The sequence below is a fragment of the Globicephala melas genome, chromosome 9 (assembly GCF_963455315.2).
Source record: "Globicephala melas chromosome 9, mGloMel1.2, whole genome shotgun sequence".
In the NCBI taxonomy this organism is placed as follows: Eukaryota; Metazoa; Chordata; class Mammalia; order Artiodactyla; family Delphinidae; genus Globicephala; species Globicephala melas.
This window is the reverse complement of record NC_083322.1, coordinates 17,472,957-17,497,302: the sequence shown is the minus strand read 5'-3', so window position 1 is coordinate 17,497,302 and position 24,346 is coordinate 17,472,957. Positions and strand designations below refer to the sequence as shown.

The 24,346-nt window shown below is 38.0% G+C and overlaps 1 protein-coding gene across 5 annotated transcripts in view; it reads right to left on the bottom strand.

Moving 5' to 3' along the window:
• Positions 1–3,971: 3,971 nt before the first annotated feature.
• Positions 3,972–24,346, bottom strand: part of CNOT4 (CCR4-NOT transcription complex subunit 4) — a 139,754-nt gene continuing 119,379 nt past the window's right edge. For 3 of the 5 annotated variants that reach the window (XM_030853912.3, XM_030853911.3, XM_030853913.3), the window contains 2 exons: positions 5,093–5,305; positions 3,972–4,409 (listed from right to left, as the gene is read on the bottom strand). In XM_030853912.3, the coding sequence (XP_030709772.1) occupies positions 4,108–4,409; positions 5,093–5,305 (515 nt within the window). In that variant the 3' untranslated portion in view covers positions 3,972–4,107. The remainder of the gene's footprint in view (positions 4,410–5,092; positions 5,306–24,346) is intronic. The other 2 variants (XM_030853915.3, XM_030853916.3) reach the window with 1 other exon arrangement.

The following is a 24,346-nucleotide window of genomic DNA, read 5'->3' as shown; positions in this document are numbered from 1 at the left end:
TAAAGATTACTGAGAAAGCTGTTTTAAGAAGTTAGTTCCCTAAATTCATTCCCCAACTCCACACCATAGCGCAACCACACTTCTCCTAAGTGGGCAGATATTTGGAGACAATCTCTGGAGAGAAAAGGACTGAAAACAGGGATGAAGTAAATATATTCATACTGAATACAGAGACCACCGCGACAGCTCCGGCAGTCAGACCCTCACCCTCTAGGCCGGCCAGTATAAGACTCTTCTCTATGGAATCTGACCAGCCCAGGAGAAAAAGCCCAAAGATGTTGACATTAGAGCTTCCCCAACACAGAGCCCATCCAGATCTTCCAACAGTGAAGTTCAAAGTTGGCATGCCTTCATGTTTACAAAACTTCCTATCAGCTCTTTAGTCTTATTCAAGAGCAGGTATCAAGGGCTACCAGGGATCTGAGAAGTCTCTTAATATAGAAGATAGAGATCAAAGCAAAACAAACAGATAAAACGAACTTGAAGAAATAGAAACAATGCAAGGAGAATAAAACTATAAATATAAACAAAGTTGAGATAAAACTTCCTAGAAAGAAGAGCAAAAGACAAAGATGGCAAACTGGATAAAAGAATAGGAGAAAGTCCAGAATAATGGGATTTTTAGAAACGGAAAACAGTGAAAATAATTGCAAGAAATTCACTGGTGAAATAAGTCAAGAAAATTTCCCAGAATTGAAGGACATGAGCCAACAGATTTTAAAAACCTAGTGTGTATCCACTGTGTTCAGCACAATGAATTAAAATAGACCCACACCAAGGAACACAGAAAACAATTTCTACAGGCTTCCAGAGAGGGAGACAATAGGATTACATATAAAGGATCAGAGTGGCTTTGGATTTCTTTTTAACAGCAATACTGGAAGCAAGAAGACAATAGAGTAATGCCTTCAAAATTCTAAAGGAAAAAATATCTACAACTTAGAATTGTCTATCCACCAAACTATCAACTGAAACAGAATACTTTTGTATATGCAAATTACTAAAATATTTATTTCCCACATGCATTTCTCAAGAAGTTACTGGAGGATGCACTTCAACAAAATTAGAGAAGAAGAAGAAAAAAAAAGACTAAGAAATGGCATATAAAAATACAGGGGAAAGTAGACCCAAGAAAGGAGAGAGGTGAAAGGAAATACTAGCAATGTCAGCTGTGCACCAGATCTGAGTACTGTGAGCCGAGACAGACACTGAGGGTTGTCAGTACCAAGATTCCCACTGCTGTTAATACCAGCAGACTGCCTAAATCAGTTTGGTCCAGGTTCTTTTCTGTACTTATCTGATTTTGACCAAACCTAATGAAATTTCTGTTCTCCCCTCCACGCCCTGGTGAACTGATCAGCTGACGCTTATTTTAAACCACCCCCATGGGTTGGGCTTTGATCAACTCCAGAGGGCTGAGGGAAGCCACGGAGAGCTTAGACACAGGAAACAGAGAGCAGACCACTCTGCCAGACATCCAGGATCGGGCTCACCACAGCCCTGTCGGATGCCCTGACTGCACTGGACCCTCTTTTCCAGGATTCATTCATGACCTTGCACACTGTCTTCCCCAGAATTGGCTTTTATAAATTATCAGAGAAACTAAAGCCAAGCTATGACCTAAAGAATCTGTTCAATTTATCTTCCCCTAAAAGCCTTGATCTGATAGTGACAATACTGCCCTTCACTTACACAGCTAAGTTTTGATTTGCTACTTAGCTTTTTAAAACAAAGCAACGCATTATCCAGGGTACATATGTAAGTGGCAAAACTCTAAAGAAAGATCAGCACAGAAATCAAGATAATGGTGATTTGTGGATGGTAAGGAAAGAAAAGGAAATAAAATTGGAAAGGGACAGATAGGAGGTCTTTCAAGATATTATACGTTCTATTTTTAACTTGGGTGGTAGGCACACTGATTTTTATTGTTTTATTATTCTGTGAATGATATTTACATATTTTATAAAGTCTTCTGTATGATTCATTAAACATACGCACAATCACAGCACAGCCATGCAAAACAGAATTTCCCTCCCTTCACATTTTTGTTGATATACCAATGTCAGGAATATCCAAACCGCCCCCTACAATCCCCCAAAGCCTTGATTACAATTCACTACTACCTGATATTGCTTGTGTGTTGGGCCACCACTTTCCAGTACAATGTGAAGATTCAGGTGACTGAGGCAAAGCCTACAGACCAGAGAAAGCCTAGTCTATAGAGACATTTATTTGAGACAATCTGCTTTACATTTTTCAAAAACTATGTTAAAAATTTGTTTTTGGTAGCAAATTGAAGTACAGAGTAAATGTAAGAAGGAGAAAATCAATCTGAAAGCACAGAATGTAAAATTTAAAACATCTCCTTAGTTCATCCTACAAAGATCCCCTTAATGGATGTAGCTGGAAATATGCCGTCTCCAGCTTTGGACTTCTGAATGTAACCCAAATCATACAGATTCCTAGCAACCTTGTACCCTCTTTTGGTTAGTGGTGTGACCATCTCTCCATCATTAGGTACTCCCCAGAATGAATGGTTGGTCACAAAAGATTTCTCTGTGGGCTTCCTCTATCAGTGTTTCCTGATCTCTTTCCTGTCGTGGCACTCACATGTGCTGCTAATTGTATGGCATCCTGACCGCTGGGGCTGCCAGGTCTCCCCGAGACGACCAACATCTCAGCATAACCCAGCCTATCTGCTCCTTCGTGGCCCATGAGGCTTCTCAGTTGGGAAGCTGAGAAGCTTCTGAGTTGCGAAGCTCTGGTCTGCACAACACAACAGCACAAAGAAGCATCTTCTACTGAAAGCCACCGGAAGAGGAATTCTTGAGGATAAGATGGGCTGACCTTCAAAGATGGCAACGACCGACAGTAAAATGAATTTTTTTCTGATTTCTTCTTCTAACCCATCCTCCCTATTGCTGAAGATGTAAAATCAATGGAAACACCTGACGACTGTCACCACAAAATGTTTCAAATTCACATGCAATAAAATGGAAAAACAAAAACAAGAACAACCCAAGGGTCATCATCAAGTTTTCTGTTTTATTTAAGATTTTAGTTTTAATTCTGAAGAAAGAGGTACATTTCCTTTTTTTAGTTTTAGCATTAGGTTATAACCAGGTTTCTGTTTTCTTTTCTCCTGTCTTTTCAATACTGCACAAATGTCCAGAAACCACAGGGTTAAGTAAAAGCTGCAGGCGAGGTCGTCAGAGATTTGCTCCTGATGGTGATCAGGTGGCCCCAGAGCAGCGCTATCTCAGAGTGCCCTTAGTCAGGTGAATTTAAGGTAAAAAGAAAAAAAGATTCTGACAGAGGAGAAAGATTGAAGAAATCACTTATATTTCAGCACTTATATTATGCATAGGTATTAAATCTGTGAATACTTTTTTTCTTTAAAACATTTGAATTTACTTTAAATCTAAAGCCAAAATTTTTTCTCCTTTAAAAAATCACTTCTCCCCTCCTTAAACTCTTTAGCAATAGGCCAGTTACTACCGCAGATCAATTTGTCTCTCCATCAACTTCCGATAAATTCTCTTGCTTAACAACACAATCGAGTCCTCTCCATCAACTTGCCAAAAGAATTAAAAATTAAATTAAAAGCATTTTCCCTGCAATAGTGATAAGTTGAATACAAGATGGATGCCAGGACCACTGCTTTCCCCCATGCATTTAGCCATCTCATTTCAATCAACCTGGTTTTCAAACTTCTGCAGTTGATAATGCATTTACTTCACCTTCCCTATAAATTAATCATCATTTTCTGCTAAGCAGATTATGTCATTATTATGCGCAACAGACAAGCAGTAATTTTCTAAGTATCGAGACTGCCCTTTGATTTCTTTTCTTTCCTCCTTAAAAAGGCATTTTTAGAAAACATTCAACAGTGTCACTCAAATGCTGGATCAACAGAAACTTTTACAATAAAAAAAAAGATGGTAATGACCCTGCGATCGCATTGCATCTGGGGGTAGGGAGGAACAAAACTGATCAGGAACTGGATTCTTCAGAACATAAGAGATGAGAAGGGAGCTGTGGGTCGGCTGAGAGGGCAAAAACAGGGTGGGACAAATCCTGCATTTTCTAATGAATTCTCCTCTTTCCCTAATGGCGGTCCAGTGTTGAACTCTGTAACAAATCTGTGGGGGTTTTGCTGGGGGGTCTGAAGGCTGTCTGAAAGCCTGGGGGTGGCGAGTGAAAGCTGGAAGGATTTGAAGGAGGAGGGTAGGGATTCCAACTGGCTCTGTGCAAAGGGATCTGTGTGCTGAAGGGGGCGCTGTGGTGGGTTTGTGATGGAGCAGCATTGGGGCCGTCCATCTCTGTGAGGGCCTGAAGGGATTTTAGCCAGTGTGGAGGATTGTCATCTTGAAGAGAGTCTAAACTGTTTCCTGAAGATGCTGGAATACCTAAGGAGAGAAAAGAAAACAAGAAGGAAAATGGTGAGTTTGTGCAGAAAGCATAAGAATTTCATCAAACAAAAAATTTTAAGGCACTTAGTTTCTCCAAAAAGAAACAAAGAATTACAATTTTAAACTCCTTCCAAATAATACCTTCTCAATCTTATGTTCCTTTTATTCCCCACCCACAATGACCACGATTTATTGTCACACAAACCCATGCCTCCTCTTCAACTATACAGACATCATCCCCCAGTGTCACAGAGGCAGAGTTGCCAAAATGAGTCCCCAGGATTGCATGATGTTATTTCCCAATTGTGCTTCTCCTTCTCTAATAGGGATACATGAACAAGATAGCCTTATAATAGAGAGCTTTATTTTTTAAAGTGGAGTATGTTCCTTTGAGAGGATAAGTCAGATCCTTTTGTACTTTGAGACCTACAAAATACACACATTCTGTCAGATGTTAGCACCTACTTACACCAAAAGAAGCAACCTAGGTACCAAATGCCTTGTTACACAACTAGGCCAACAGAGTTAACTGAGGCTACGTGACCCCGGAGAACGAAACAAGCTACCACACACTTGTGGCTTTGGGAAGATTATGTTGAAGTGACCTCTTGTTTTTAGTTAATCTGTGCTAAAAACCAAACTGATGGCAGTCAGTGGAGCTGAAGGAGTGAGAAAGTTACCTGTGATGATGGCTGGGTCTGTCCAGCTGCCAGGGCTGTCCCAACTCGGGCTGTCGGTGGTGGCAGTGTTGGACGTTGGTGCACTGTGGCTGGCGTTGGAGGGGGAAGAAGAATTGGGCAGTCCACCAAAGTTGATGTTAATGTTGGGTAGAAGTGCCCTTAGCCCGTCCTGCCATTCCTTCATATTTAAACTCTCTACAGAACTGCTGTTGTCTGGGAGATTTACCAACAAAAAAATGAAAGATAAAAAAAAAAATAAAAAGCTGACGTTAGAAACATATGTTGTTCTTTAGTGGTTAAGCGGGAGAAGAATTATTCTTTCTTTATTGAGCATTTAAAATGGGTTTTCCTAGCAAGATAAACTTGGTTAGGATTTTGCTCATGAGCTCAGAGCCCCTGAAATAAGTGAGGAAAAAATTGCTCAAGGATCAGGAGAGGGATCCTTGTCCTTCTTACAGACTCTTTACCATTTTCACTTGTAAGTCAATAATCCAGTTTAAAGACTCAATGCTCCAGAGCACAATTTAGTTCCAGCTACATTATGAAGTTTCAGTTAGTGGGGCATTTAGCCAGCTGAGCTGATTTACGCTATAAAAAAAAGCAAGGCTGTAAAGTTCAATATAGGAGTGTATTCTGAGCCCATTAAATGAAAGAAAAGTCATTTTATGAAGAATAAACATAAGACAATAGAAAAAGAAAAATAATTAAGTTCTTCCTGATTATAAAACTGATCATGTATTTCAGAGGAGAAAGGCAGTAATGAATAGGCTTTTGAATTTGAAGAGTATTTTTCCATTAGTCACAAAGGCCAAGGAGACAAGGGCGAAGCTACCTTTTAGATGGAATCATTTCCAGCAGTCTGCCCACTCTATTCTTACAGTTCTACCCATCATTTAAAACACAAGTCCTGGAGTACTACAGTTAGTTCTCTGGTTCTATTTACAAACAGCATCAAATATGATAAAATACTATCAAGATAAAAAGGCTTTCATAAATTGTGACTAAACTCACTTGATCTACTGCCATCCAGAAGCCACATGGTATATAACTAATTGGCTGGGGGGAGGGGAGGGGAAGCATAAAGTGTAACTACTACTTAGAATAACTGCTTTATTGAAAATACGATGGTAGGTCAAACTACCAACTGTGGTTTTTGAGAAGAGCATAGAAAATTATTTCTGGTTCTACAGAATTGATGAGCAATCACCACTGATGATGATGATGACGACGATGACAACGATAGTCGATCAGGTACAGTCTATGCTATTTGGTGAATTCAGAGTTTTCTTTTTATAATGTTTCCTTTGCACCAATCACTAACCTATGCCAAATTATAACATTTCAGCAAGTGAAGCTTTTGACCCTATTGATGTTATTTATAAAAAGACAAAAAACTACAACCAAATGCAACAAAAGTCATCTCTGAATTTACTTAGATGAAGAAAAGACAATCTACACTACAGACTAGTCAATAGAAAGGAAAATAAATTCTTCAAACCGAATTCCAATTCACAATCAGTGTAATTTCCTGAAGCTTACCCTTCTATTTGCATCCTATCTGACATTTGCATTGTGTTGTACAATTCACAAAGCACTCTTATAGTCCATTATTATTTCATTTGATCCTCATGTTGTGAGGTAGGCAGAGCAGGGGGAATAGTGTGCATTTAACAGATAAAGAAATAGACTCTAGAATAATTTGCACATGTCACATGACTTGTACCATCAAGACCTGAAACCCAGACCCTGAGTTGTTTTTTTTTTAGTAACACCGAGCTCTCACTCTTATATAGACTATTTACTTTATATTTGTATAGACAATTAACTGGTTTTTTAATAGGTTAAATGTTTAAGGCAAATCCCAGGGGCTTGTGAGACCCATGATGAAAAGGAAGCAAAAAAGAAACACGGAAACATTATAGTATGTCCATCAGCCATGACTAGTAGGAGAAATACTTCGCTAAAGGAACAAACTGGAATTTGCAGCCAGGGGAGAAAAATTCTAATCAACAACACAATCATCAATTCCCCCCACCCCGTAGTCCACTCCAGCTGCATGAGGCATTAACAAGATGACACTAATAAAGTCCTAGAATACCCCCAATTACAGGAAGGTTCGGTGGCTACATTCTAACCTTTAAAGTAGTCACACTGTCAGACTGAATAACTTAACTTGTTTTCAATTAACCAAAAACTGAACTCTAAACAAGGAAAACTTCACAGGAGGGAAATAAAATCTCCCTGATATAAAAAGGTGATGTACAACTACATGGGAAAATTTTAAGGAAGATTAATGCTCTTGAACTTTAGGTAGCCAAAGTCAATAAGAAGCCTATGCAGATGATTTGAGGTTCCCTCTTTCACTGCACAGGGAAAAAGAAAAAAACCCATAACTTAGTGAAACCCATTTTCTCCTTACTTTTGCTTTACAGTTAGTGAGAACTGGAACTAAGGAACTTTGCATTAACAGAATAACATTTGCATTTATATAAAGTTTATCTGAAAACCAGTATTACAATAAAATCGACAGACATTTGTTCACAGGTAGGGGATATATGGGAACTCTCTGTACTCTCCACTCAATCTTGCTGTGAACTTAACACTGCTCTAAAAAAATAACATCTATTTAAAAAACAGATATTTGTTTCTCTGGTTTTAGGCTAATGAAATCAAGCAAGAGTATGTTAGCCAAAGACATTCACAGACGGCACATGATATAGAAACAGTGAGAAACTTAGATCCTCCCAGGTGAACTATGATTATAAGATACCTTGGGGAATAAATTAGCTAGTTTATAATTCTCACAATCTTGCCAAAAACAAAGTCATGTGCCTAGACATCTTGGGAGCCTGATAGCATGGAGGATTGGTTTATAGTGGAGGTGTGAGTGTCACTAGGAACTGGACTGACGCATTAGCTCTGGGAATGGGACCACTATTCTAAGTAGTTTACAAGAAGAAAAGTTTTCTTCACTGTTTTCTCTACTACTGCTATGCCAAGTGTTGGCACAAGGAAGGGGCAAGAAAAAGGAAATCAGATAAATCCTAACCCCATGAAAATTTCAACAGCCACACTTGAAATCACCTCCTCTACCTCCCTGCCCACCCTCCCACCCCACCTCTGACCCAAATTTGTTTTGGCCGAGAGGGCTTCTGGTAATTCCATTCCTTGCGATACATACAGCAGGGCTGATTAACCTCAGCACTACTGACATTTTGGACTACGTAATTCACTCCTCGTCGTGAGGGGGCTGTCCTGTGCACGGTAGGATGTTTAGCAGCACTGCTGGATGCTAGCAGTGTGCGCACAACTACCCCCACCCCCAATTCTGACAATGAAAAATGTCTCGACATTGCCAAATGGCTACTGGGGGGGCGGGCGCAAAACCATCCCTGGCTGATAACCACTGACACAAAGGAAGCTGATTCCTTTGTTTCTAGGACTCTAAATAATTCCACTCGAATACACATTTCCTTTTAAATAGTACCAGGACAGGACACCTGGATGCAACCTGATGCAACTTCATTTCCCTTTATTTATATACGACTTCACACTGGCATACGATTCACTATGTACAAGTCCGTAGGTCTAACGGAGAAAACACTGGGCTGAAAATTGCAGATGGGCTGTATAAGGCAACCGTAATTAATATAACCTGGAGCATGTAAGTAAGTCTCTTAGTATGCTTCATAAGTAAGAATAACATCTGCTTTCTTCTCTCGTAAGGATAAAATAAGAGAAGGGAAAGCAATTTGAAGACCATTTATTACTTGATAGGTGCCTAACAACAATTTTTTTCTAATACTCAATACTGAATAGATAGTAGTTTCCAAAAAGCCAAGCTAGGAAGATTTCTCACTTGCCAGGAACTGGCTCTGGGCACAACAGTCTCCTCCTAGCAATGGAGGGATAATACCCGATATTCTCACAGAGGTACTGTGTAGTCAATCTAACTAACAAGCCTCTCACCACCAACACAGTACAAAGACAAAGAAGACATAGAAAGCCCTTTAAACTTTCCATAAGCAAACTACAATGAAAATCAAGTCACTGAACATACTTTATACTAAATGATACTAATTTTATTTTTAAAGTATTTAATTAGTAGTAGTGTAATACATTAGGGAAGGATTGTATATTTTTAAAGGATTGCTAATATGCTTAAATGTTTTATGATGTTAAAAAATTAATTTTAATTTATAATTTCCAAATATGTACAAAACCACTGTTTTCGGTTCTAAATAATTTGAGGGCGGGAGAGCGGGTGAAGTTGTTTGTAGTAGTTTTATTTTTCAGAGTAGAATTCAAAGACAGAATTTAAAGTACTTTCAAGATGCCATATACCACACTCTCATATTTCATTGTGTAAGAAGTACCAGTATACTTCAGTTTACCTAGCACAGAACACATTTTATTAAAGAAGAAATTATGGTTAAAATTCTGCCAGTTTGCTGGTAGCCTAACACCCAGTCCGTAACAAGCCAATCATCGCTCACTAAGCAGCTGACAAGTCTAGATTTTAGCAACAGTGGCAACAACAAAAAATGTATGTGTTAAAGCTGCCAAGATAAAAGTCAAAGCAACTATTTACTGAATGCCTACAGTGTCTAAGGAGGGCAAAGCCCTTAAGCCATGACTCCTGTTTTCAAGGAGCTTAAAGTCTAGATGGTGAGACAATGCAAATATGGGAAAAACTCAATAACCACAACCTGAAAAACCAACAGAAGAAATGTCATGGGGTTGTACATGATTAATAAAGGCTATAAAAGTTTAGTAAAAAGAGAGGCTAGTTAGGCACATGTGTGGAAATGTGCTGGTGGGTGAACAAGAGTTGCAGTCTTTCATTCATGGAGTTAAGTTCATGGAGTTAAAATTCGTAGATGCCCTGAGCCTGAAAACCCCACGACAGGTTAAAACTATCTTTGGTATTTTTACATAACACTAAACTAGTCGAACTACTTACTAGGGAATACACATACGCATTTTATAAGCAATGATTATATTACAAAATAAAATGAAGCTCTGTCTGACATCAGGCCTTTCACAGAAAATCATAAAGCAGGAAAAGACAAATGCTTAGGCAAGAGCACACATTACAGCGGCCAAGTGGATTTCCTCAGATTAACTGCAATATATTGTTATAAAATGTAAAACTTTGCTACAGAGAACAAGACTGTGGAAAATCTGCTCCTTGTGATAAATTGTCACTGGTGACAAGCCAATGAGTTTTTCTGGCTTGCATAAAATCTTCACCTAAAAGAACAATTTTCAAATTGGTTTCACGGACTGCAAAACCACCTCAGGAGCCACTGGGGAGGAAGGGGACAGGGTAGTAGGACAACACACCCCTCCCACCTCCTGATTTCATCTATTTCCATTTTAGGGTAGCAATAAGATTCCATTTGAAAAACAAGATCTGCTAAGAGGGAAGACAGAAGATCTATGTATAATGACAACATGGTGAAATAAAGCACACTTAAGGGGGAACCCTAAAACAAAAGGCTATTCCAAGTTTTTGTTTCCTCTAATACAGTTTACACCACCAGGTTGGGATTCTGTCTCTGCTTGGAATTTTGCCTCTACCTTTTTGGTACCCCCTCCACATGGTCTTTTTATTATAAACACATAGGCCTTATTAATTAAACTAGCTAGATGTAACTACAGTCACAAATCCACCAATTTGTCCACTTTCATGTTTGGGCAGGGACAACTGGCTCACATATTCAGCCCTGATCCTTAGGCTACTCCATTCCCGACTGCAGTCCCTAGGACCAGAGACCTCTTATTTCAAGTTATTATATATTTCTGGTAGCAGTCTCTGCCAACTGGGAAGTAGTCACTGAGCGTTCCAGTCACAAAATATTCTTGAAAGAGTTTCTTCTGTTCATCCGTTTTTAATCCTTATCTCATAGCTACTTCCCAAAGCCTCAGTCTTCAATCTGATCTTTTTTTCTCACAAGATTTATCTTCCTTTTCTTCACCGCTGTCCTTTACAGTTCGAAGCCAGAGGCTACTTCCAATAGGTAGGTTACTTAGTGAAACAAATCTTTCTTGGTACAAGGGGTCCATCAGAAATCTAGTTCCCATTATGGTTAGTTCTTACCAGTTAGATACTCAAATATTCATGCATTTTTAGAAGGACATACAGTACAGCCTGTCTCAGCCACTCTACCCCTCACTACACTCCCCACTCTGCCCCCAGCCCTGTTAGATACTAATTCCTGTGAGTTTGGGGACAGAGTCCATCTCCACCAGTATATGATTTCAAGAAAGCCTAAACTTTCTCAAACTTCAACATATCTCTAAGCAACTCAAATATAAATGAATTATGCTTGTCCTATATGCAAAACCAAACTTTAAAGAACACACAAAATTTCTCCTATCAGAACTTAAAGCCTTCATGACATAGGCATGTTGTTCTTTAGGACAGTCACAAAAATCATTTCAACTTATTAACTAAAATATGAATGAATTCTTTCAAACAGATTTATAAAATCAGTTTGTTTGTGAAAAAATGTTATTCTACTTAAAAAGAACTGACCCTCAAATTTCTAAGATTATGCTTTATTATAAAAAGCAAGATAGACCACTACTGCAGAGCAGATTTGCTGGGGCACAAAATCTTAAGGATTTAATAGATCTGAAAGTAGAGATTAAACTATGTGAAAAATTCTAAGAACTCAATGAAAAAGAGTTCTGAGAACAGAAGAACTTGAACAATAAACAGTCAAATTTTATTCCCACTAGCAGAAGGAAGTAGAAATGACATAAACAGGAAAAGAGAGGCCTTGAGGATTAGCTAAATATGATTTAGGCTTTCTGGACTCTGTCTTTACTTCCTGCCTTTCTCTTTGTCTAGAATGCTTTCCCAATCTCTTTGACTAATTTTTACTCAATCTTCCAAAAGTCCAAGTCTTCCACTCAGATAATTCTGGATGACAGCACTGTGGTCTGAACCACACTCATGTGGCAGCACACTGTGCTGTGACATCCAGTATGTACACCCTTATGTGTACTCACATCTTCTCTCACAACTCTAATGAAAGGCCTGCAATAGGCTATTTTATAGATACTTGAGCATGCAGCTCAGTGTCTTAGAAACTTGATGTGTTTCAAGATATCTGCTGAGTCAAAGATCCAACTTGAGAGGAGCTGAAAAACCACCTTCCCCCAAAAAGTCTATTTATTTCACATCTGTATAATGCTACGAATCAAGCTGTTCTCTCAAAAAAGATGCAAATCTTTCTGACGGCAGGAATGAGCTAAATTTGGGGGCCCAAAAGGCCTCTCTGAAAAAAGAGGCCACTAAAATGCTGTTTTCAATACTGCTTGAGATGCCAAAACACAAGCAAATATAATTTTTAAAATCCAATGCACCAAAATAAATAAGGAATGCTTTTTAAAAAAGATATTCTAATATTATGTGTACAGGATAGTAAACAGGCCTATTAGCTATATTCTATCCACTTTTCTACTCTAGACACTATTCATTCACTCACTATGCACTTGATGTACTTGATTACCTTAGTACCAACAATCCAATGAACTAAGTAAGTAGTAGTTTCATTTTACAAATGAGGAGACTAAGTAGACTCTGGTAGTTTAAAGAATTTGCTAAAGGTTATATAGTTCAAAAGTGCTGAAGTCAGTAATCATACCCATTCTGACTCCAAAGTGTTTGTTCTCACCACTGAGCACACTACCAACTAGTCCGTGTCCTGGCAGGACTCATGGGCCAAGAGAAGGGGAGGTCAGACACATTTAAACAACTACACCATGTGATAGTAAGTGTTGTTCTGGTACGAACAAAGTCCTGTGGGGCACAAAGAAGAAAATGAACAATTCTGCCATTCTGCATGCACGATAAATGATGACTGGAGAAGCTCAAGGGAAGAGAAGCTGATATGGAAAAGGGAAACGGCATTCCGTACAGAGAGAGCAGGAGAAGCAGCTAATCACAAAATACAGTAGGAACACTGCACGATATACGTAGATGTGTTTTACACAATGTGTACTTTTCTCTTCTAGAATGTTCCTACGAGGATCTATGTTTGTTTTGGGGGAAGAATCAGACCATCTAATGAGAACCAGGAAAAACATCTAGATGTTTGCTTTATGAAGGATCTAAGGAAGTAAAATCTATTTAAAAAAAAACAGGAAAAAATACCTATGGAAAAAAGTCTATATATAAAGCTGTACATCGAATGAAGAAAAAGTAAACTTAAAAGTTAATGCAGAAGATAAATACATTCTTAGAAGCATTATAAACTGGATTAGATGGAACCAAGAAACAGAACTAAATGATGGGGAGGGACAAAAAGCCATTATAAGAAATCTATAAAATCTGAAATTGGAAGCTTGGAGGAAAGCATTTAGGTGAGCACAAAACTGAGAACTATGAACAAAAGCCCCGTGAGGACATCCAAGGATGACTGAAGGAACTTATCATCCAGGAGAAGATATACAGATCCACCAGAATATGATTTCACTGAATTATAAAACTGCAGAGACATGGAGGATGTCAACCACCCTGACATCTCTGAGATCTAAATCTACCAGAAGAAAATAAACCTGAGAAAATTCACCTCCTGACCACCCCTCTTTCCCAAGTTGGAAACAAGGAGGGAAAATTTTATTCTGGACTTCTGACCAACAAAGAACAGGCTGGCTATTGTGAATATAATAGAAGCCCTAAGGACTTCGCTGGTGGCACAGTGGTTGGGAATCTGCCTGCCAATGCAGGGGACACAGGTTTGACCCATGGTCCGGGAAGATCCCACATGCTGCAGAGCAACTAAGCCCATGTGCCACAACTGTTGAGCCTGCACTCTGGAGCCCGCAAGTCACAGCTGCTGAGTCCGCATGCCACAACTACTGAAGCCCACGTGCCTAGAGCCCATGCTCCACAATGAGCTCACGTGCCACAACGAAGAGTAGACCGCGCTCACCGCAACTAGAGAAAGCCCGCGCATAGCAGTGAAGACCCAATGCAGCCAAATAAATAAATTAATTAATTTTTTTAAAAATAGAAGCCCTAAGAGTATGTGACATAATTTTAGGACTTTAAGAAGCAAGGAATGAGACTAACTAGATTGAGTTCTTGGATGGCTGGCATCCTGGCTACTTTTGCAATCACCACAGTGTATTGCATTCACCGGTTTATATATTAGTTCTTTTGCCTGGACTGTGAGCTCCTCCAGGAAAGGGCCTTGATTTAATCCTCTATGTATACAGTGAATAGTTACTGAACCTGAACCTCAAGAGGTATTTAATGTTTCCTAAATGAACAGCCCTGAACATTTGCTTCCAGGTTTTTTTGAGAAAACATCTTTCCAAAGAAGGTTTAAAAAAAAAAAAAAAGGAAAGGTAGGTCAGGATGGTCCCCTGGTTATAGGAGACAGTGATTCATAGGCCACAGAAGATGCTAAAATATGAACATTCTGACTATGCAATAAATAATTCTAATAAGGAAAAGAAATTGGGGCGAAATCTAAAGAAACCAGTTCTTGTGCAGGGAGAATCTCATGGGATAAGATGTGAAAAGAAAGCTTAGAAAAGCTGGATAGAGTTACGTAACCTACCTGTAGATAAGAGTATCATAATCCTTGAGGATTAAAATCAGAATCCATAATGATCTGAAGCTTGTGAAAAATGCTGAAGGCAAAAAAAAGCTAAGTTTGGAAAAGGAGAAAATTAGGAAAAGCCACTGCTCAGCCTGTCATAATGCTAAGCCCTGAGAAAAGCCAGAACTATGTAGTTCCATCTTCATTTTGCTTCCTTCCATCTTCTTTATAAAACAGCATGATCCTCAAACCAGAAAGGACAGATTAAGCAATGTAGAGAGAGAACTGTAAGTCAGAAGAGATGCAAAGACAGTAAAAGAACATCTATTCAATTTAAGTAAGTTTAAAATTTCCAGGTGCAAAATGGATTCTCTTCCAGGGTGTTAATCCTCACAGATGTCATCACAAAACCACTGTTAAGAGAAGTTCCGGGACTTCCCTGGTGGTGCAGTGGTTAAGAATCTACCTGCCATTGCAGGGGACACGGGTACGATCCCTGGTCCTGGAAGATTCCACATGCCGCGGAGCACCTAAGCCCCTGGGCCACAACTACTGAAGCCTGAGCGCTCTAGGGCCCACATGCCACAACTACTGAGCCCACGTGCCTAGATCCTGTGCTGTGCAACAAGAGAAGCCACCACAATGAGAAGCCTGCTCACCGCAACTAGAAAAAGCCCATGCACAGCAATGAAGACCCGACGCAGCCAAGAAAAAAAGAAAGAGAAGTGCCAGGAAAGGAAGAAAAGGCAGACTCTAGAAGCTACATAATTAATATAAAATGAGTTCTTGGGAAAATTCGGAAACAGATTAGAAGCTGGATTTCTTTAGAAATGAATATGATAGGTTTAGCAAGCACTGCTCTACTGCTTACGTTTGCAGGCATTTTTTGTGAGAAATAATATGTAGCATTTTGGCTAAAACCTCAGCTCCTTTCCAAATAAAATACACAGGAAGTTCAACTTTGAGGTGGAACAGCAGTCATGGAGGCAGCTTCTACTGACAATTGTTTTCTACTGGAAATGTCCTCCTTCTAAATGCTATGGTCCATTTCCTTTCTTCTTCTATTGCCTGCCCAAACTCAAAAACTTTGCAGCTAAACTCCACTTCCAACCCACTGACACATCAATCCCATAAAACAAATGGAATAGAGTGATCAATGAAAGCCAAAATGCATTTCCATAAAGAACCAACCATATCAAAGTAATTTAACCTTTGGACAGGCTTTCTAGGATTGTCATAACTACAACAGATGTTGAATTCAGCAGTGTTTGGAAAGTTTTCTAGTGGTAACATTTTGGTATATGATAGTAAAGTACAGCATGGATGACAGCAGTGTTTAGATGAACTGTCACAGAATTTAAGATACTGTGTGTTAGCCTGAAAGTTCCTGAGATAGTGCTTGGCTTATCTTTGACTCCATGCTTTATATTATATTTAACAAAACCTACAAAGTTTATTTAAATATGCAAACAGAAAACTAATTCTAGAGAGGACAGAATCAATAATTAAAATTATACCTATTCTTAAATTAAAATTCTTAAAATCTTCACACAAATGTTATTACTGTTACTAATAACATTTATCTATCACTTTATAATCATGTAGTTTTTCATATGATAAACTTGTAAGATGGTGATATACAACAGGATACACTCTAACTACACCAAATCCAAACACATAAAATTTAACACGTATACATTCAGATTTTTAAAAATTCATTAGCAAAGTGTAGGATGGAAGAGATCTAACCAGTCATGTGTATGAAAAAAGGTTTAGTGGTTTCACTTATATCATTTGATATAACAATTGGGTAATGGATCTTCTAAATAGGTAACATTAAAGTGTCTAAAGTTTGTTTGTTTAAGTTTGTTTGTTAAGTGTCTAAGTTTGTTTCATTGAGGTCTAGTAGTTACTAGACAAGCGGAAACTGCCTTCACATATTTGACAAGAAGTATAAATGGGAAAAAGACTTTGGTTTAGCCAAGAGAAAAAATTCTTTAACAATTATAAGTTCCCTAAAGAGAGCTCCCTACTTAGGAAAGTATTAAGTTCCCCAAACAGCTCTTCATTACCCACACAGAGAGTTCTGGAAAATAAGGTATTTATTTAGAAAGACTTTCTGAATTGTGTGTATACATATGTATGTATATGTATGTGTATATATGTGTGTGTATATATATATATTTGTGAGTATCACAAATGAGAAATTGGAGGTAAGAAAAGTATTGGTTAGGTGAAATTTTTTAAAGTTTGTGTGTGTGAAGGGAGGGAGCAGTGTGTGATCCTTGGGAAAATAAGGATCAGTCAAGAGCTGAATTTCCAGAGTTCAGAGGTAAAGACAGAAGAGAAGGACTGATCATAGAGTGGTGAGGGGAATCTTAACACTGAACTGAAGGCCACAGTTCAACCAAGAGGTGAGATAATTCATGTGGAAACGAATCTAATTAAGGTCTCCAGAAGTCCAGATTTAACACAAAGCAGATCTAGATCCAGGCTTTGCAGACCTCCAGAAATAATAATCAGACACTAACATTACTCTCTCAGCCATGAGTTTTCATTCAACAAACATTTATCGAATATCTACTCTATTATTTTCTCTGGGGCTTGATGCTATAACGTTTTACAGCAGCTTCCTAGAAGTCTTGCTGCTCTGCTTGTTTTGTATTTCTTCAACGGATCCCTGGAGTTTGGCTATTCGGAACAAAGCAGTGATAGCTTTTGATCGTTTAGTGCCAATAAAATATTTTTATGCGAGTATAAGTTCCTCTCCAGGCCTGAAGAGGAACTTGCACTAAGACCAAAGTATTTTGCTGCCTATGCAGCAAATCCCCATATGGTTATATGTCTACTGAAAGTCCTAAGGTTTCTGATGTTCATAATTTTCCAAACTAAAAGATTTCTAAATTTTCTAAAAGTTATTTAAAAACATACAGCCAGTTTTTACTCCATTTGATTACACAGCTCACTTTTGACAGTGAAGATCAGTCTCATCTTTTTCTGAAAGATGGCTCCTATCTTAAGGGTTTATATCAAAGACATAAAACTCCCCCCAAAAGAAGACTAAAATTATCCATGCTCTGAAACATGATTTTAATTGACAAATTCTTCATAACCCAACTCTGAGCTTTATTTTTAGAAAGTTATCTTTTTAGGCATTAAAATAATCATTTGCTTTGTTTCTTAATTTTAGAAAAAAGATTATTTTTAGGAAACGAAGTAAATGCCTCATTATCCTGAAGCTAAATAACATAGATATGGGTATAGTCATGGTAATAAACATTTCCAACCCAACTGACCAAGCATACATCTTTCTCCCTCACTATTTTCACAAACCAGAGATATTTGTTAAAGTTTGTTTTGAGGTTGTTTTATAAATAAACATTTGATTTTTCAAAACAAGAATGCAAATTTGAAATTTACTTATTTTTTAGCTATGTGAAATGTATGATTTAAGAAAAAATAAGACTATTTTGCTTCTTCTTCCTCCTTACTATTTATTCTTATACTGGGGAAAATACAGAAACTTTTTGCCTCCAATTTTCAAATTATGCTTCAATTTAGAAAGACTTAACATAAGACTGCATCCTTTCCAGAACTACAAAAGATGATACTCCTGTGGAGGAAAGCATTTCAAAAGGCCTATATGCTGATGAATTTAAAGAGCTATATGCTTACCATCAGTTCACTAAGGGGCCTTAGTTTAAAAATCATTTTTGAAATATACTTATTTAAGTGTTCATCCTTCGCTATGATTTATTATAGTTCAGTTGCAAAAGAATGCCAGAGATGGTCTTGACAGAACCAAATCTCAATCAGTGTAGAAGAAAGGAAAGCAGGAAGGAACGAGGGAAGGAAGATCATATGAACACAATCTTAAATATAAATTAGAAACTACAATTCCTATTTCACCACATCCAGGTTTATACTGAACTAGAACATTTTACTGAAAAAAAATTAGTTCCATTAAAAATCACACATATTTGTGAAGCACTTTATTTTAGTAGTATTGTCTAGAATGTATTTTTAAAGAGCTAGAATAACTTAGAAGTAGGAGAAAGTGAATAACACCAATCTTACAATGTCAAAAGTCTACCAATTTGACACTTGTTACTCAATCTACTCCAAACCCAGACTGTGCTTTCTGCTTAAATGTGCTGTTTTGATTTAAAAGAGAGAAGAAAAAAATAATATGATCATTTAAAATCAAAAGCTAGTTTGGAAATAAGACCAGATACTGAGAAGGAAATTGGGAGGTAAATGACCAGAGACTCTGAGTAAACAGCAGCCTGACAGAGCACTTTCTTCTCCTTTGAAATGGGAAAATTCAGGCCTGTCAGGGATCCTGTAGGGTAATCACACAGGTAGTGCACATTAAGATCTAGTCAAGACCGCCCCCTCTAATTGTGGTTAAGTTACACAGAGATAGAAACAATTTCTTGTTTGTCCAAAGAAAGAAAAAGAAACTGGATAGAGAGGTGAGTACAAACTATCAGAATAAGACTCCAGCTAGTCAGGAATTAAAACCTGAAAGCATGTTCTAAAACTAAGGTTGCAGGGCTGTAGGTATTTATTTGGAAATTATGTAAGATCTTTGCTTACTTTAGTAATAAGCTTCATTCCAATCACCTACCATTTAAAATACAGGTGAGGTTTTGCAGCATTGACTACACTAAGACTCAAGAAATGTCATTCTTATTTGTGACTCTGGGACTGGGGAAGGCCACTGTTAGGTTAATTAGTGAATGTTAATAGTTTAGATGTAAAAACAAAAAACAAACCAAAAAAACCCATACCTGGTAGCAAATCATACCCTAAGCGAGGGATGAGGGAATAGGGCATATATATATCAGTAATCCATAATCACAAACTTTATAAAAACGTATTTTAATAGAGAAAACATAAGTGCAACAATGGTATGTAGCCCAACACTCAGCTTAAGGCCAATAAGAAACCTTCCTACTTTGTTGATGAAGTCATAACCCAGGACCTCCTTTTACCTTAAGCTGAATACTCAATTTATAGATGTAGTAAAGGAAAAAAATGAATGGTTTCAGGGTGTCAGTCTTCTTGCAAATGCCAACATATAAAACGACAATGTTTAAAAACATCCCAGTAATGTTCCAGATCACTATGTTCTGCTCCGTAGACACATTATTTCAGTACGCAAGACTGATAACAGAGTATAAACGCTAGTATAGTCCTTGGGAAGAGATCTCACCATATTAGGAAACATCACTAGGCTACAAAAGTTGATTGCAGTCAGCATTCCTGCATTTCTTCTTGGAGATGATGATGGTATTATCATCTTTAAATCCTTGTGGAGCTTTCCCTCTTTTTCATTATGCTGAAAACAACAACCTCCTTGATTGAAAAAAAAATCAGCAGATATGCTATCATTTTACATAGTGTAGCATATAGTAGCTCTTCAAAGATGAACCTAAAATCACCCCTTTAGTGTGGGTGTAGTATATCCTGGTGCCATTACTATAAGCATTTTTTTCATTCTGTAACATTAGAGATATCACCAGTCTAGGTGTCATGCATGTTGATCCTTAAATGCTCTTTGGCACTGCAGAAAAATGCTGGGTAAATTTAATGCCACCTGTTTTACTGTTTATTTTGGTTCTGACATTTGTACTTTAAGTCTACATTAAGAGTACCTGCAAGGTTACAATTTCCCCCCACTAAAGTTACTCCAAGGTCATTGGGCCACATTTAACACAAGGCTGTTTTAACAACTTACAGGATCTGTAATAACAGTTGCCAGCAGATACACAATCTGAAAGTCTTCAATTCATTACTTGCACTGATATTCACAGTTGAAAGCCCTTGACTTGTGAGAACTACTAAAATAAACTGTAAGACACAACAAAGTTTAGAGAAGAGACATATTCTGAATCTTGAAGTTTTTTTCTCCTTGAATTACATATACAAAAGCATATTCACATGGTGAGGGCTAGGAAAACATAAAACTGTGGTTAGAATGTGATTATGGGCAATCACAATCCTTCTGAGCCTTGTTTATTAATAGCGTTATTATTATTTGGTCTTTAAAAGTGGATTGTTGAAGACTGTATGTCTCATAGCTCTGAAATTTCATGATTCTAAAACGTCTTTTTCTTATTATCCTTTCCTTAGGTTTTCCAAAAGAGTAAGACATGGGATGGATATGCTTAGTAGTGGAAGTGAAAATTGATGAGAAAAAGCTATGAAAATATTTGTTCAGATAAAAGCATGACCAGGGGTGAAGTGGGCACCTGTACTGTAACCCTGCTGCATTTAAACAGGGTCTTAATTTCTTTTAAAAAAAAAAACCTTTAGAGAAAGTCACAGAGAGATGGTCTGAGATTTTTTCACCTGCCACATTCACTAAGTGGAGGATTTAAATGAAAATTACTATATATAAACGAATGTACATGCACACACACAACACTCAACCTCACTCCCAGACACAGAGCCAGGCTTATTTATTTCCTTTGCTAAGTAAGCTTTCTCTTAGGTGATGTGCTAATCAAATGTCATGAAGACAGAGGGACTATTATTACCACTTAAGAACTATTCAGACAGTTGCTTTAAACGTTTTTACCCGAGTCTAGATGCAGCTGTTACCACACAGTCCCAACAAGGACAGGCCAAAATTCTCACAGCCACAGTGGGTTATTTATTCAATTTTAACATTAAGATAATTAAAGAACAGTCCTACTGGGCCACCAAATTGTTCACTTTAAAGTAGTTAATTGTATGTTATGTGAATTTCACCAAAAAAAAAAAAAAAAGGTACTGGGTGCTTTAAAGGCTTTATAAATTATATGGAGGGGAAAAAAAACTTTTGGGGTGTTACACAATAGTGGGTCTTAGGACCAAACTGGAGCTGGAACAACAAAACTGTTCTAAGCACAGTATGTTCTTAGGGGTTGGGTCGGAGCTTCCAGGAACCTCAAAAATAACCATAAAGTGTGAGGCAGGCTAAGAACAAAGTCAAGTCAATAGCTGCCTTATGAAGGCTGGTGTGAAGGAAGCTGGAGTAAACAGATTGGTTCTCAAGTACAATAATTACCAGCTGGTTCATGGAATTTCTAGGTACTTCTGTCCAATTCTCAAGCAGCTTATATTACTTAAGCTTGCCTTCAATTCTAGGTACCTGATAGGTATAAACTAGATTTTTATATAACTCAAACCCAGGGTATACTCTCCAAAGCGCCAGAACAGAGTAGATACACCTTAATTAATCTTGAATTCCCAAGAGTGATTCTTTAGAAAAAGCTCCTGGTTAAAGAAGCTGTGGTCTAATATGCCTAGCAATACAAGGTTGCTAAGACTAATAAATCACAGGGCAGTAAGGAGATCCAAGGAGCAGCGGCTTCTCAATCCATCAACATGGTTCCACAAACTTAGCATTCTTAAGCAATAACTTATACTTTGAAGCATTATCATTTTTAAATGTCACAGGTGATATCTTAGCTGACATATACGGAACAAGTCCAGTGAATTTAAAAATATGTTAGAAGGGCTTCAGGCAGGATTTTAATTTAGTCAGGAAATTAAGGATGCTTTCAAACTAGGCATGTTTGCTATTAATTGAATGAGAAAAAATATATATTATATATTTATATCTCCATCTCTGAGTTCAATAACTTGTAGGTTTGTGTCTATTTACAAAGCACATTCTCTTTTGGGGAAAGTTGTCAAAATATTTTTATAACCTGTTATAATAAAATTCTTAAGTTCTCTCTACTTTCACCAATCTACTGCTTTTAATACCAACTTGTCATATAATTAAAGCAGAATGACCTAGTCCAACTAAGAAGAGATACTTTCCCTATGTAGGTGGAAAGCTGATTCTTTCCAGTTTGCATTTAAGCTTGGGAAAAACTAGTTCACACCTGTAATATGGGCTCCTCAAGCTAGCAGACTCATCATATGGCACACCTACCCCCTCTGTCTAAACCTTTCATGTCATAAGTAACACACTCACTGGGCATACGTACACCTGTCCAATCTCATCTCTGGCTTTTCCCAGGCATTCCCTTGCACTCTGCGTTCACATCCTCCTACTGTGCTTTGAGAAAGCAATGTTTACTCCACTGTGGGACGTTTTCCTTTGAATCACCTTCAACTTATAGGAAACGTGATCCAGGTTCCCGCAGGCAATACCATGCTTTCTGCAATTCTCTCTCACACAGTCTGACTTCCTACTCTCAAAAAAGGACTGGAGGGAAAGCAGGGAGAGAAAAGACCACAGGGGTAACGAAAGCTTGCCTTCTTTCCAACCTCTAGCCCTAATGTTAGACATCTATCTACCATCCTTTCTCTGGTTCTCACTCATCATTTAGCACTGAGTGGTTATCATACTGACCACAGTCTCCTAATCTGTCCTTCCCTTAACAATACTATACCTGTTCTTTGTCCTCATCAAAACCTGAAATCAGTGAACTCCCTTCAACACACTCGCACCACTGGATATTTCCTGCCTTACTGGACTCTTCCTGATCACAAGGTTATATCAGTTTTATCTTATTAAATATCTTTGTGTCCTTTCCTTCTTCACCCTCTAACCAAACTCTCATATTTGCTTTGTCCACTCCTGATGCTTTGTGTTGAATCACTGGAACATACAAAACCATATATATCTGGACACTAAAATTTTAAATTTGATTCTTATCTTGACTCAGCAATTCTTAAATTTCTTTCCGATGCACTTCTAGGCTTATTCTCACAGACTTATTTAATTTCTTTCTTTCTTTCTTTTTTAATAGGTTCCCAACTCCACTCTTTCACCCCCATTTTCTCACACAATATGCATTCAATAATTACTGATATGAGCAACTTCATCTATTCTCATTTTCTCTAATCTCACATTCTCTCTCCTAGATTTTCTGCTTGTTTTTACAAATAGCAAAGGAAGATATATCCCATCTCTTTTAAGTCAAACCCATAACCTTACTCCGTCTCAGGAGTTTTTCTCCTCCCAGCACCTACAGAAATGTGTTACTCTACTGGTTAGCCTATCTTCTCTTCCGCACTCTCTATGGTGTCCTCTCAATTGACTCTATATGCTCTGCCTTTAAAAATTTAGCTATCTCCCTTATCTTAAAGCAATGCCTTCTAAGATCTACCACCCATCTAATTAGCATCTTGTTTTTCTCTTCCCCTTTGTTGCCAAAGGCCTTCAGTCGATGACTGCTGTATCCATATCCTTGACATTTCCTCATGAATCCTAGAAATCTGCTTTCCATCTGTATCTTTTTATGAAAGTAACATTTTTTTTTTTTTTTTTTGCGGTACGCGGGTCCCTCACTGCTGTGGCCTCTCCCATTGCGGAGCACAAGCTCCGGACGCACAGGCTCAGCAGCCATGGCTCACGGGCCTAGCCGCTACGCGGCACGTGGGATCTTCCCAGACCGGGGCACGAACCCGTGTCCCCTGCATTGGCAGGCGGACTCTCAACCACTGCGCCACCAGGGAAGCCCCTGAAAGTAACATTTTTAAAGGTCATTAGAGACTTGGCCAAACCCAAAGCCCTTTTCCTAGATCTCATTCTTTCTGACTTCTAATTCATAATTTCTTCTCCAATCCTACTAGTTATTACTATTCCAGCCCAGGCCATCTTATTTGCAATGACATACTGGAACTGCTTTCTAATTGGTCCTAATTTCAAGCAAATGTATTACAGAATTAATCTTCTTAAAAT